At 37.8% G+C, this 15,614-nt stretch overlaps 1 protein-coding gene across 10 annotated transcripts in view; it reads left to right on the forward strand.

Moving 5' to 3' along the window:
- Positions 1 to 15,340, forward strand: part of ITGB6 (integrin subunit beta 6) — a 49,140-nt gene extending 33,800 nt beyond the window's left edge. For 7 of the 10 annotated variants that reach the window (XM_048310370.1, XM_048310371.1, XM_048310372.1 and 4 more), the window contains exons 13-16: positions 2,465 to 2,562; positions 7,600 to 7,719; positions 10,147 to 10,313; positions 11,637 to 15,340. In XM_048310370.1, coding sequence (XP_048166327.1) covers positions 2,465 to 2,562; positions 7,600 to 7,719; positions 10,147 to 10,313; positions 11,637 to 11,738 — 487 coding nt within the window. In that variant the 3' untranslated portion in view covers positions 11,739 to 15,340. Of the gene's footprint in view, positions 1 to 2,464; positions 2,563 to 7,599; positions 7,720 to 10,146; positions 10,314 to 11,636 lie in introns of those variants that run through there. The other 3 variants (XM_048310377.1, XM_048310378.1, XM_048310379.1) reach the window with 3 other exon arrangements.
- The last annotated feature ends 274 nt before the right edge of the window (positions 15,341 to 15,614 follow it).

The raw sequence follows: 15,614 nt of genomic DNA on the forward strand, positions 1-15,614 counted from the left end.
TATGTGAAACAATTAAGCCAACTTCAAGCAGCACAGGCAAAACTTTACACTTCCACTGCTGTCCCTGTCTGTACAACTAATCAGAATGGTGGCCTTACCTGACACTTACATGGCCTCACAGGAAAATTTGGCATTTGTATTACCATTCTCATGCATATGAATGAGTAAGGTCATTTTGTCCACTCAAGCTTCACACATGTGCAAATTCATAGTCGAAACTCAGTTAAGCTTGGCTGAATTAAAGAGGTGCAAGTATAATAAACTAGATAATAGTCTGAGAATGAATAAGTGGGTAGCTGTATGTCGTGAATAAGTTGATGATAAATTGATTGTAAATGGTGAAATGTCTTTTGTCCACTGAGCATACTCAATTTATGGAGCTTTCCTGCTGGTGCAGGATGCATCTTGCAGTGATGCAAGGTGTCTGCCATGGTACATGACAGAAAAAGCAACCAAAAATATGCAGGTTGTGAAGATGACCACCCTAAGCACACCATTGCTCATGCTTGTATTACATGACCTCTTGTAGGGCTGCAGTCCAAATGGAGCAGTCTTCAGTAGAAATTTAAGCTAGAAGTTGAGTTAGGCTTCACAGAACACACATTATTAATGACCCTGGCTTTGCTTTCTGAGTGCTGAGCAGTTTAGGTTGCATGGTTCATGACGATGTCCTGTCTCCTTGTTCAGAGTTAAGGCCCATTTCTCTCCAACACTGTATTTTCATACTTGTCATTGCAGTCTACAGTATACCTGAGTGAAAAGCTACTCTGTCGTGATTAATTCATCGATCTCTTTCTGTTAGTGATAAATTTGACCTAAGAAAACCGAGCCTTTCAGTATGTTCAAAGAGAATTTCTGCAATCAGCTGCTCTAAACAAAAAGGACAATGCTGCTGCTTTGCTCTGCCCAATTTGGCGAAGAATAAGAAATATAAAGTTACATGATAGGCATTACATTAACGAGTTTAAACATGTATATTGTATGCAATGTTGGATCTTTTCTTTCTGTTTCAGTGTCTTCCCTTGCTGAAATGCAGGGCACAAAAAGCCAAAAGAGAGAGAACACTGGGAATACCTGGGTAGGGTAACTGAAAGAGCTGAAAGACCAGGTCAGAGGGGATGGAGATCAATGGCAAGGCAGCTGAGAAAGAGAGTGTAGCATGAGAAACATGGTTAATATGACAAAACCACCACCAACACTGAATTTATCTCCATGAGATAGAGGCTATCCCATTACCCACTTGCTTTTACTATTCACCATTTCCAGAGCGAGTGATAAGGTCACCTCCATCTCCTGAAGATAAATTCAGCAGCCTCAGCATATTCCCATGGATATATGTAGCTCAGTGCAACAGGAGATAGCCAGGGTTTTTTGGGATGTTTTGTTGCAGTTTTCCTTTTTCCTTTTCCCTTTTTCCTTTTCCCTTCTTTCCTTTTTCCTTTTTCCTTTTTCCTCCCCTCCCCTCCCCTCCCCTCCCCTTTTTCCTCCCCTCCCCTCCCCTTTTTCCTCCCCTCCCTTTTTCCTCCCCTCCCTTTTTCCTCCCCTTCCCTTCCCTTCCCTTCCCTTCCCTTCCCTTCCCTTCCCTTCCCTTCCCTTCCCTTCCCTTCCCTTCAGGCTGCTTCTCAGAGTCTCAGCCCCTCCATTTGGCTGAAGCTATTTGTGAAGAATCAGCAAACACATTTTTCATCAGAAGTGTTCATATATTAATTGTTTATTGTTTTATTTTCCATTAATCAACCCTGGATTTATTAAAATCCTCATTGAATTTATGGGAAGATTTTCAGAGGTTTCTAAAGGAATTGGTCTAGACTCTGTGTTTTTAAATAATATTTCAATAATTCCACCACTGAATAAAAAATACTTTTCCTGTAAGTTTCATTACTATAATTAGGACCTAAGTAATTCCTGAGACAAATAATCATATTCAAGAGACAACTGTTGAGACACCTGCAAAGTGGTTTAATGCATTATTCAATAGACTTGCAATGAAGGCAGGCTCATAGTAGGTGCCTCAGCTTGATCTCTTTGAAGTCAATTTCAGATATTGTTCATCTGATAGGAATTCCTTCAGCTGGTATTTAGTGTGAGAATATTTAGTGTTCAGAATATTTATTTTTTTAATTTTTTGAAGATGAAAGTTACATGTGAGTAACCACATGTCTTTGATAGACCTACATGAATAATATTGCCTGGGGTTCTGTCTGGTAGCTAATAAACTGGGAGAGAATAGAGGACAAGACGGAGCTTATCCACAATACCTTTATTCAGGTGGGGGTTTTTTTGTTTGGTTTTGTTAGGATTTTTTTTGGTGACAGTACCTATCATATTCCTGAGAACTGCTGTATCCATAGCAGACAACCTTTTATTTAGCTGCTTTTTAAAATGCAGTTGCACACCTACTGGCTTTTGTATTGTTGCTTTGTGACAGGCAGAGATTGATGAGCTGCTGAATTATTTTCCACAGGAGCTGTGTGGAATGTCACTTGGCTTCCGATGACAAGTCACTGGGAGATTGCAGTGAAAAATGCAAATTGGTTGATGCAACTGTCAGCATGGCAAAGGGTTGGTATACCCAGTCTTCCTTTCTTGTGTGTGTTTGTGGTTAGCAGGAGGTTCCACTTTCAGTAATTTATATTTGAAAGTAGCCTTGTTTTTCTGCTGTGGAATTATATTCTAGGTCATAAGGGAATTATGAGTCTGTCTATGGTTCTTCTGAGGCAAGTAGGAAATGCAGAACAGGGCTGGTATTACCCTTCCAGGTTAATGAACTCATTGGATCATGCCTGTTTTCTAAGTAGTTTATGCAGGAAAGTCTAGAATTTAGTAGATACCAGCCCCTGAAAATCAGTGATAGATGAAAGTTCCTGAGTTTAAGGTATGCCTGTACCATGAGTTTCAGTGGGGCTTCTTCGGCCATACAAATACAAACCTGACTCCAGGTTTGTATTAACTCTAAATCCTTAGGCAGATTCTTGATTACAGCTGGTGACTAAACTCAGCCCTTTAACCAGTGGTAAAGACAGTTCTTGTCTTCTAAAAGGCTAAGCACTGTTGCAGTGGGGTCTCCTGCAACATCCATAGACAGCAAGGTCTGTGGAAAGAAATAGGGAGTGATTCTTGATAGAAGTTTCAGAGATCTTTATTTTCCAGCCACATGGCCAGGGGACTGCTCAAAGACTCCGGAATCACGGGACAACCAGGGTCCTCCCCAGGCAGGGGAACACAAAATCACCAATGGGGAACAGGATTAGGGTACGTGTGACCAGGGAGCAGGGAGACCCCATGCCTAGGCCATGCCTCTACCCCAGGGTCCCCTCTCCCAGGACCCCATGGCAGGGGGGAGGAACCCCAACAAAGCACATCTTTCAGTTGTTTGCTTTAATGCAAAACTGCCCTGCATCAATGGAAATTTCTGGAATAGGAATTAATCTTGAGTAAAATAGTACTATCAGACAAAAATCCAACAAAACCCACCACAATCAAAAAACCAAAACCAAACCTTTAAATCAAAAAAGTGTGCATTTTTCTGTAAAGGAAGGTGCCTGTATTTATCCTAGTGGCAATTCTAGTCCCAATCCTATGGCACAAGAAATTGTTAAGTAAGGCAGGACATAGGTTGATAATATCCACATCACAGATGTACCGTGAGCATTAAACAAGATGAAGGTAAGAATGAGGATGACAATGCAGAATCCTGTGTGCAGGCCTAAGGCTTGTACCTGCAAGCTGTTGGAAGCCTATCCAGAGCTGTGTGTGTGCAGAATTGTCACTGATGTACATCCTTCCAGCAAAGTTACACCTTTTGGTTTTGATGGCAATACTCCATAATACAGAGATCAAATGTTGCAAATACTGCCCTTGTAAGAACAATTAATTCAAATTTTGTATTTTTAGTAAAATTATTATCACGCTTTGCCTCTCTAGATATGCTATCATGCTTTGCCTTTCAGTATTTGTTTATAAATATAAAAATATCTTTACAGGCTTAAAAAACATATAAGCACTTTTACTGCATCTCTTTAGTTAGTAAAGTTTACAGGTTGCTTTTGTAAGGTGGCAGATATTTGTAGCTAGGAATATATAAAACATTATACTTTCAAATATAATGAATCCTAATCAAGAGCAGAAACAGCCTTTTATATGGTTCTGCTCAAATACACAGAGGTCACAGGAATATGAACATGACATTATCATCTCCTATTCCTGCATATTTCCTTTTTTTCATGTCCTGTGCTTCCCTGATTGGGACTGTCAGCTATTTCTTTATATTTAAAATTTATTTACAGCAGTTACTGCAACCTTCATGTTCCCATCCAGATGCCTCAAAAAAAAAAGAAAAAAAAGAAGCAGCTGTTGCAAACTGTTTCATCTTAAATGCTTGTGTAGCCTCATTAAGAAGTCCTGAAAGAAAAAATTAACCTTTAAAATAGTAGCTAAAAAATAATCATAAAATAAAAACTATTACCTGAACAAAACTCACCAATCTGAAATTGGTATAACTAGCATACCACATAATATTTAAGACAGATAATTGAACAACTTCATGGGGTTGTATACTTCTTTCTGGTTTATATTTTAATTTCTTTAGTGCTTCAAGGCTTTTGGGAAAAAAAAGTAAAAGCTCTAGATTAAATAAAACATTAGCACTTCAAAAATTTTGTTTCTCTTTTACACGTGAATGTTGCAATACAGTGACTGGAAGGGTGGAGCAACAAAAAAAGCATAGGCTTTACATTTTCCTGTTTCCTGGGAGTGCCCATTTTAGGCTCTGAGTCGTGGCTTTCCCCTCCCCTGCTTTGGTTCTGGGTTTGCTGGGGGTTTCTCCTCCTGCTCCCCATCAGTGGGTCAGGTCAGCCGCTCCCCCCGGGGATCCACCAGGGCATGGGGTGTCCAGCAGCTCTGCAGGTGCTGATGGCTTCATATTTACTGGGCTTATCTCCACAACAGGCATCCTGTTTGAACTTTCCTTTTCATTCACTTTTAATACTTGAACATTTAAATTAGGCTAGTCCCCCCTTTGCCACATGGGTGTAAGAGGAGCTCTAGTTGCTCTACTCACCATGAAAGAGGAACCAAAATTCCTGAAAGGCATCTCCTGCCACCACCCCAGCCACAGTGCATCAGGCTGCTCCTGCCACAAGCCCGACAGGGACAGTTATACTTCCTTGGAGAAACTGAGTTTTTCCTGCCCCATAGCACTGACACCTCACAAATTCCCAGTGCAGCAGCAAAGTGGGCACTGGAGCCTGAATAAACGTCTATTATCAGCGCTGCTCTGTTACGAGTCAAAGTCAGGTGAACTCTGCTCAAAAAAAGCATTTTGTTGAGCACAAGGCAAACAAGAAAGGGCATAATGACACTTAAATTTAAAGTCATCTTTTTTGTTGTTGAATCTTTTATAAATGTGTGTTAGGAAACAGTCTTTCATGCTTTGAGTCTCCTGCTTGCCACGCTTACCTGAATCCTTCTCCAGTGTGACTTCAGTTTTTTCAAATATAATTCAAATTACCAGAATTAGGCTGCAGAAGAGTGTGATGATTCGCTGCAGAATGCAGAAAATTACACAGATGTAAATTACAGGAATTTACCTACCTAAGCAAATTTTTGTGCTGATGAACTGCAAGTAACATATGCAAAGGTCTCTCTTTAGTGATCCCTCATTCTAAAAATAACATCAGAGAAATAAAAATACTAACCATAAGCTGGATTCCGAATAGCCTGAACTGGCATTTTTGCTTTCATTTCTACATCATTGCACATAATCAGAATTCTGCTCCTCTTGGTTTCAAATTATGACATTAAATTAAAAATTACAATGTAAAAATAGCTAATCTATGTGCAGTTACTGCCTTCTGGATGGTATTTGGTATATGCTTGCAAGTTTTTCCTCCATTTTCAGGATAGCTAACAACTATCCTTTTCCTTTTTTTTTCCTCTTTGTAAGCAAATTAATATTTTGAATCTGCTTGCTTAAAAGAGTTGGGAAAGTACAAATATTGCAAAACTTTTGACAGTGTTACTGGAACTGTGACGTGTCAACGAGAGCCATGAGTCTGCAGTTCGTGGCCCTTCTAACAAAGCCAAATCTTGTTAAATCAGCAAGTCTAGGCTGCCTGTCCCCTTGGTGGATAACACATTGCTCTGCCACGAAGGACTGCCAACAGGTTAAATACAAGGCTCAAATCAAGAACAGGTTTCCGTTAAAATCCAACCAGCTAGGGTTCTCTTTTCATAACAAGCAGAGAAAAGGACTGGAGGGTAGTCAATACTTTCATATTTCCTATGGTGTTTAATAGTATTTTCTATAAGACCAAATCTTGTGATAATAAGCTATACAGGGAAGAAAAAATAGAGCAAGCACCTTTTTTATTAATGTAGTGTAGGATTATTTAAAATACATATTCTTGTCTGATTCCTATTCAATTACTCTTCATATTAAAGTCTGAGGGCTTCAAGATTTTTAGCACAATTGCTTATGAAATTTCAGTAAGAGTTTTGAATGGGTAAGAAATAATGGTGAGTGACAATTATTTTTAAAGAAATGTTTGAGAAGCCTACTGTTTTTCTTTCTTCTAAAAAGAAATCCTAAGAAGTTTGACTAAAATATATTGAAAAGCATACCTAGATTTCCAGTGCTGCTCAAATCATGGCCTATATGGAAACATAAGCATTCAGCCCCAGAGGTATTATTGCACACAGGTATGAAGTATTTTTTCTCTGTAAAATATTATATTATAGTTACACTCCAAATTATGACATTTCTGGCTCTGGACTTGTACTCTCAATTTTGATTGCCTTATTTGCTTTATATTCTCCCTCAAATTCAGCTTCCTTTTGTCTCTCTGTTCCCTTTGAATGAATTTTTCTTGCCTCCTCAGATTAGGAATAACCTGGGAGGAAACAAAATGGATTATATTTTTGTGCAATCAACAGTAAGTGGAGGGACAAATAAATGGGGTCAGACTGTCATCTCAGGTCACTTTATTTGCTTCATCTGGAATCCCATTACAAAAATCCCAGAATCGCAGTTTTCTGTTATTAATCTTTATTTACTCTTGTGACAGTACTGGACAGGCAGTGACCTTTGAGGGGCTACTGTGGAAGAAATGAAAGGCAGCCCTTTAAACAGCATCCATAGCTGCTTGATGTATGTATATCTACTTCTGAAACATGATCTAGAGGTGGCTGGAGTATCTGCAAACCAAAGGAACATACTTTGTTCTACTGTTTACTTTGTCCCATAATTTGGGGCATTACATTTCCTAGACAGCTGCCAGTTAAGACTCTTGGAGCACTTCCAATTCATTGAAATTCACAGTTCACTAAAGTAGCAAAGTGCACTAGATGGTCAGTGCAGATTGACAATATCTGGATAATTTCTTTGGAAATATAAGTGAAAAATCAGAAACTAAACAAAATTGGGATTGGAAAAAGAGCCATTAAATTTAGTAAAAATTCTGAGAGTATTTCTGCTTTTGTCTTTCACTCTTTAGCATCTGCAGACGAGCCTGTGACAAACACAATGCCAGCAGTCTCTCTAGTTATTAAAGGTTAAATTTAATTTGATCTGATGAATTACTTTTTTCCTTCCCTCTGCAGATTACTTAGAGGATAAATCCATTTCCTGCTCTTTGCAGGGGGAAAATGAATGTATAACCACATTTCTACTGGCTGTGGATGAACAGGGAAGGACAGTCATTCACAGCATAGAACGGAAAGGTAAGCAGTGAATATTGCTTTTTCTGGGTGAAATCTGATTTAAAACCGGACAAGGTTAGCGATCTCGAAGCAGAACTCTTTGAAGCAGCACAGCACCTCCTTGTGTTTGTTGCCCTTCTCTGCCCAGCCAAAGAGCAGCTCCTCAAGTACTTATTTAATGCAATGGTAACATAAATACTTTGCCTTTCATGAAAAATGGGCAGAATAATCCTTAGGCTGTAAGAATAAGTTAATTTTTTCAAAGCCTTGTGCAGTTCTAAGAAGATGATACCAAACATCATTTGCATTATATGATAAAACTATAATTCACTTTGAAATGATACATGCTTCATAGATGGACAAATATTCAAAAGACTGTCTAATTGGGTGCACCTGATGGAATTCTAAAATATATTTATAATTCTGTTTAATGTTGCAGTATCATAGAATCATAGAATGGTTTGGGTTGGAAGGGACATTAAAGTTCATCTAGTTCCAAGCCCTCTGGCACGGGCAGGGATGCCACTCTCAGAGCCCCATCCAACCTGGTCTTGAACATTGCCAGCGTTGAGGCATTCACAGCTTCTCTGGGCAACCTGTTCCAGTGCTTCAGCACCCCCACAGTAAAGGATCCAAACCTACCCTCTTTCAGCTTAAAGCCATTGCCCCTTGTCACTACATGCCCTTGCAAAAAGTCTCTCTCCAGCTCTCTTGTAACCTGTTTAGGTACTAGAAGGTGCCCCAAGGTCTCCCTACAGCCTTCTTTTCTCCAGGTGAACAACCCCAACTCACTCAGCCCACCGTCATGGGAGAGTTGTTCCAACCCTCATTAAGTTTTTAATATTTTGCAAAACTAACAGATATAGAACAGATCTCTTTATGTCCTTCCATTTAACATTAGTTCTTCATTTACAGCTGTTTCATTACTGATTTTTCATTAAATCTCCCAATCAGGTAGGACAGGAGAGAACACAGACACCACTTTTCTGCAGCCAAATAGTTTCTCTTCTAGGGAATAAAGATGTCTTCATACCAAATGTTAGTCATGTTTTAGGCAAAGCCATGCAGTCTGTAACTTCCTTCTGTTTTCACAAATGGGGTTTATTTCATTAAGCCTTTGTGTAACCCTTCTCTAGCAAACATGTGAGAATTAAATTGATTTCACTGCACAAAAAAAACCAGCTCCTGCCATTAGAACATTAGTCTGGTTTTGTATAGGTTACTAGTACAGAAAAGGTGCTTGTAATAAAGGTAGTACTAAAGAAGCACATCTCTTAAACTACACCCCCCACATCCCTAAGATTCAAGAATTTAAATGTAGGATTTTATCTTTATTAAATACTTTATTATGCACTTTAAGTAGATTTGACCAAAAAAAAAAAAAAAAAGTCTTATGGAAGGGAGAGTTCACTGACCTCTATGTAATGGCCCTCCCACAACACTACAATAACCAATTTCACTGTCATCTGCTGTTCTGCTCCTGGGCCTCAAAATGTGAACTGGGATGGGACTTCAAGAAATTCTCTAGAAATATTACTTCATTTATGGAACTGAAGTCAATATGGCACCAGTAGCCAGAACACCAGCCCACTGCTCAAACCAGACCCCCTCAGAATTAGTTAACTGAGGACATCAAGCAAAAACAGAATGTGAAATGCAATCATGTAAGACAAGCCAGACTGAAGTGAATTTTTTAATGTTATGAAACCACGGTTCTGCAGAAAATTTTGTAAAATAGTAGTGCCCACCAACTTTCATAGAGAATGCTTTCTAATATTAAAAGAATCAAAATTCTTTGGGCTTTGGTGAAGCAAAAACTTCAGTTTTAATTTTGAATCTCTGAAATATTTTATCATAAAATTCATTGCAGAACTTGAAATGCAAAATTCCTTGCAATTGCCCAGTCCAACATTTTCAAAAAGTCTGAAGGAAATTTTTCATCATTGTTTTCATGACAGAAGCGTAGTTTCCTCTATTTTATCAATATCATTGGTGACTTTACCCTGATATAGATCTCATTAGAATCTTTTCTTCTGCAACACACTGAATATCAGTTAATTGAACCAGAGCTCCAGCCATAACATTGTAAAATTTGTAATTTTGTGAACTCAGCCCTGTTTTTTATAATTATATTGACACAGATCTGAAATCAACTTTCTGACTTTTCTCTTCAGAACCTGTGTCTGTATCCAGCAGCTGATAATTCTTGTGGTAAAAGAGCACTGGAATAAGTTAGCAATTCATTTTTTAAACATTTTAGTGCAATATTTTTCAGCTGGTTTCACAAACCCTTTAGCAAGCTAGCAGGAGAAAAATAACGTGAACTTGAAGAAAAAGGCATGGTCAGCTCATGGCAAATGAGAATCTCAGCACACCTCTAGGCTGTTTTTGATTGCCTAAAATTTATTGATTGGTTATCCGCCATCATAACTGGTTTTGTTTCCACAGATTGTGCACAGCTTCCAAATATCCCAATGATAGTGGTGGGTGTCACCCTTGCTATCCTTCTCATTGGCATTGTTTTACTTTGTATATGGAAATTACTGGTGTCAGTTCAAGACCGAAAAGAGGTGGCCAAGTTTGAAGCAGAAAAATCAAAAGTTAAATGGCAAACGGTATGTGAAATGTATTGATTTTATATGAGGTTTTTTAATTTGGTTACATGATGCACAACTGCCTTTAAAATTCTCAGTCTTGATTTTGTTCTTTTAAATGGATAGATTTTGCTGGCAGGTTTTCACCACATTTAGTATTCTATAAAGTAAAATTATGATTCTTTTATGGATCAAAATTATCTAGTGTTTAATCTCCTGGCATAATTTCTTCCACATGTAAGAAAATGTGTAAATAACTTTTTTTTATTAGTCGCTTTTAATTAGTACCCTGTCTTTGATTAATCCTAATGAAGTTGTTGTCTGCCTCTATGATTATCAGAGGTGTACCCCTTTGCCCAGAAACAGAGCTGTTTAGGAAAGGGAGGCTGTTCCTGGCCTCTGTCATGATCAAAGCCCACTCACACAGAGCAGAAGCGAATGGAATTGTCCCAAATGTAGGTGAAAGGACAGAGAAATCCAGGCCTTGTTTTCTATCTGTAGCTCTGGGCATCTAGTGCAAGCTTACACCACATGTTCCCTTTTCTTCTTTTTTTTCTGCTCTTGATTTTTTGCCCTTTTGCAAAAGCTTTAGGACTTCTGAGAATCTTTTTTTTTAAAAAGCATGTTGAGTAAGCGTTTCTGGTGGGTGTCGGGAGGACAGGCAATGTGTTCATGCAGCTCCCTTCTCCTCCAAAGTCCTGTGATTGCACTTTTTCCAAGAATGGGCACTGTCAGCCTTTCAGCTTTTGAGCTGGGAAAAATCACTAACTTACAGGCGAGGCCACTTGAGAATGTTTTCTTGATCCTTCAGGAGAGCTATGTATGGTAAGAGGGAAGGGATGGATACAGCTGATAGAAGCATTTTAATTTTCTTTTCTGCCACAAGAGTAAAGGATAGGAAATGATTGATGAGAGACCAGGTTGAAAAGCTCAGGTGGGACTTAACCTTCTCCCAGCACACAGAAGTTAGTGTATGTGACAAGAGAACCGTGACAAGTCACATCTCAGTGCTGAGACACTCTCTGTGCTTTTATAATGGTCCAACTGCCAGATTTGATTTGAATTGTATCAGACCCATTTGATGAGGTATTGTTTGATGAAGTGCATTACTTTAATCTGGGAGGCTGATGTGAAGGAAAGCCTGTTCCTGACCCCAGGCTTGTTTGTGCTGCCTGAATTCAGATCAGTCTGAATTTCATTGGCTTGGAACATAAATGAGCTACCAAAAGCTATTCTAAAGTCCTCAGAAATACAACATTACTTCTATACAAACGTTGTGTGACACCCATTTAACCTGGTTTTGTTTGGTTTTGATTTTTTTTGTTTGTTTTTTTTGTTTTTTAGGAAACAAATCCACTGTACAGAGGCTCAACAACCACTTTCAAAAATGTGACTTACAAGAACCAAGATAAACATAAAAGGGCTATGGCTCCAGATTTCTATTAGCACCTTGGACACTACAGCCTTAGTTTTACTGGCAGGAAATCTAAAACACTTCTTTCTTATCAGCTGATTATGTGATATTTGTTTGCAAGTTGCAGTGGTATAACCATTCTGTTAGAGAATATATGTCTTGTGTTGGGACAAATAAAGATAACATATTAGTAGTAAAGGTTAGTAGAAATATTTTTTTTAAATGACCCTTTATTCTTAATGGCCCCATCTTAAAAAATGGCATTACAAATAATTCTAATTTTTTCTTTATTACTGAGGATTATAAATTAACATGTAAGCTTATTTTTTGTTCAATTAGGTATATACAGTGAGCTTTATACTACTTTTTTCATACACACAATCCTATAAATTAGTGTTTAGGAATGCATTTGTACCAGTCTATTTGGTGGGATGGTTTAAATTTAGAAAAGACAATTTGTTTTTTCATGAATGCAGTTTAAACTACTGAGGATTGAGCTTTCTCATATCACCTGTGTAACTGAATAGTTTGTCACCAGAAAAAAAGTAGTGGTATTGCCTGTCTTCTGTAAATGCAAGTTATACAGGAACATTTCTTCTCTAGTTCTTCTTTCTTGTCCTGTTTCCCTCTTTCCTTTTCCTTGTTGCTGTTTGATGTTCTTTAAGGACCTAGTCTCTGGGATTATCTCAGGGAAAGTTACATCAATCCAATCAAGCCTTATTCACTTGCAGTTGTTTTCTACTCCAGGCACAGACTGCTCTTTTTTTTTTTTTCCTCTTTTAAATTCTAGTAAAAAGGATACAGAGAAAAAGATAAATATTTGTAAATTAGAGACCCCAGTAGACACACTATTAAACCAGAGGATTAGCAGAACTCCATTTCACCCTTTACGTCCTGTAAATTATTTGGGCGCTCACAATACCCCTCACACGCTGGAGCATCACACAAAGTGGCTCAGGAGCCCTTTACATGCAGAAATGTTCACTCAAAAGACTTACTATCACACACAAAGACAGTACTCTTTTGTTGATATGTCCAAAATTGTGAGGTTCTTTCAATGCCCAGCAGCCGAACTGTTTATTCATGTATGGAATAACATATTTCAGCTCTTTTGGGCTGGGTTGTTTGGTTTGGTTTGGGTTTTTTCCCCCAAACTAAACAACAAAAAGATCTATGGATATCACTTCATATTCATTTCCATTAATGAGGATTTTTACATCCCAGGTTTAGCTAGTTACAAATGACTTGCCATAAATGTTTAAATTGTAATCTGTTAGCATGCATAGCACTGGGCACAGAAAGCCCCAAAAAGTAGCTAACATGCTGGCAATAGAAAAATTACAGCACTGGGCTATTTTAAGCTAAAAATAATGAACTTTACTTCTTAATATCTTTCCAGTTGCATTTTTTGCTACTCTGAAACAGATAGTCAAAATGTACATATGAAGGTACTTAGAAAAGAAGACTAAGAAATCAAAAGTATTTTGGCACTGTTACAAACAATCACAGACATTCCTTAAGGTAAATAGGGAATTTGATCTGAGAAAGTATTGATCTGAATGTATTGGATCTGAAAAAGTTGATGTCCATTTTGTAATAAATATTTACCAAGTCTGTGCAACTTCAGTCTCCATATGCTCCACAATTTCTGGAATTGAGACTGGTATATTAGCTAGCTCTGACCATGCCTGTTTTAGGGCCTGATCCAAAGCCTACTGGAGTCAATGGCTACAGATGTGGATCTAGTTTCAGTGAAACTATTAGTTTTGGTTTACAAATATTGTTTTGGTTAAACAAACTGGTTAATACTGTCTATTAGTGAATTAGACCCTATAGTACATATTTCTGTGCAAAGAGAAATAGTATCAGATGCCTTCAGAAAGAAGGTGATGCTATAACCACGTATTAAGTACAAAATTATAGCCGTGTGATGGAAATGATGGCTGTGATTAAGCTGGAACAGATTCACATCTGTGCTCTGGTATTCCTGCCTATCTCACAGTGGAAACTGCACAGATAAAGGCTCACATCTGTGGCCCTTCCAACCACTAGACTCCCACAGATGTCAGTGCAAGTTACATGTGGGACCAAATCCTGTTTCTCTGGCACATGGATAAACTCATGGGATGCAAAGTTGGCCCCTGATTCTGCTCAGATTCCACTTGGGTCAGAATTGTCCAAGGGACTAGGGAAAGCTGGATTTAGCCCATGTAGGTTATCTGTTACTCTTCTGTTTCTCATGTAGAAGTCATCAAATTATAAACTTTCTCTGAAAGAAATTAAAATATTTTTATTACTTTTTAAGTAATAAAAATCTATACTGTTTATTAAATACCTTTTAAGTTCTGCTTCTGAGATCTGATTTTGCTGCTCAATATTAGGTTTGAAAGCCTTTCTCCTGTAGGTCAGCCATTTCAATATTCCAACATATCCTAGCCTTCAAATGTTAACAACAAAGTGGTATTTGCATTTCATATCAAACACTTGGTGCTCTACATTCCCTGTTCCTACAGGAGATCTTGTTTCACAAACCTCACTCTCTTCCCATCACTTGTGTCTTCTGATCATCAGCAGAGATCCAGTTTGGTATGTTTCCAAGCCCATTCCTCCTCCTAAAAATCTCTCTCCAAATTATCAGAGATGTACAGGAATCAGGCAGGATGATTTGCAATTTCCCTGCTGTGACTGTACTACAAATTTTCTGCACACCTTCCAAGTTGTCAGGATGGAAATCACTCAAAAATTTAAGAATTCATCAGAAGAGAGAAAAGAGAAGGACTTGCTGAGGAAGGTTTCTATTATTGAGGGATATCAACTAACTTGACTCATTCATATGAGCCATCCTTTTAACAGCATTAATTTAGATCATAAATTTTGACTAAACTCCCAGATTTCAAAAACTTTGAAGATCTTACTTGGCAGTCACCCTAGAAACAAGAGTTGTATTCATCCTTTTCTATTAACTATATAATTTCCATCTGTAGAATTTGTGTCAAAGTTCATATTATTCTCTTTTTTATGTTTTTTTCTCCACCAAGCTGTAAGTGAGTTTGTGTGTGGTGAGTGGGATGAAAAAGTCTTTCTGCTGTTTTCACAAACACTGTTTTGACCTGAGGCTGGACCTTGAGAGTGGCCAAAACATTTTTTAATAGTAATACTTTTATTCACTAAAGAGTTAAACTGAATAAAAGAATAATCATTAGCAATTTTAATGGTGTTTGTATATCTTACACACCCTATGGAATAGTAATTTCACTAATGTCTGTTAAATGGATAATTTTTCATTTGATTTATAAAAGGTGCATGTAATTGGTATTATAAATGTCCAGACTGCATTCAGCTTTGTTTTGTAATGTAACTAGTGGGGGTAATGAGTCTGGGTTACAAGATTTGGGTGTCAAGTGCAATACTCTCCATGTCTCATCTGCCTTTTTGTAGAAGTTCAAGTTTGTTTTGCAGTGTGTATAAGGGAGTTATTGTCCCCCAAAACTTATCACACACAGTCTGAAAATAAAAAGAACAGACAATTTTTAGCTTCATCTATTTGAAAGAAACCAGCAAATCCTTCAACTTGTTTGTGTAAAAAAAGGAGTTATTTGACCTTGAATAAAGAGTGAAAAATTGAATGATTTTATAATATGTTTTCTTGTTGTTCATTCTTCATTTTCTATTTTGGCATGTGTCTTTATCACTGTTTTCACATGATTTTACAAATCTTAGCACATTTCTCAAGCTTTGGCATACGCTAGAAATTATTTTCCTCCCCACTTTTTAAAGACAGCACATGAAATTTAACGTCTAGATTTTTTCATTTGTGATCCTTTACTTTTCAAGGAAATGAGTTAATGGACGAATGTTGCAAGCAGCCTATTTCTGGAACACTGATCGGTGACATATGGCATTCTTTC

This window comes from Corvus hawaiiensis, chromosome 7 (genome assembly GCF_020740725.1).
Source record: "Corvus hawaiiensis isolate bCorHaw1 chromosome 7, bCorHaw1.pri.cur, whole genome shotgun sequence".
NCBI classification, from domain to species: domain Eukaryota; kingdom Metazoa; phylum Chordata; class Aves; order Passeriformes; family Corvidae; genus Corvus; species Corvus hawaiiensis.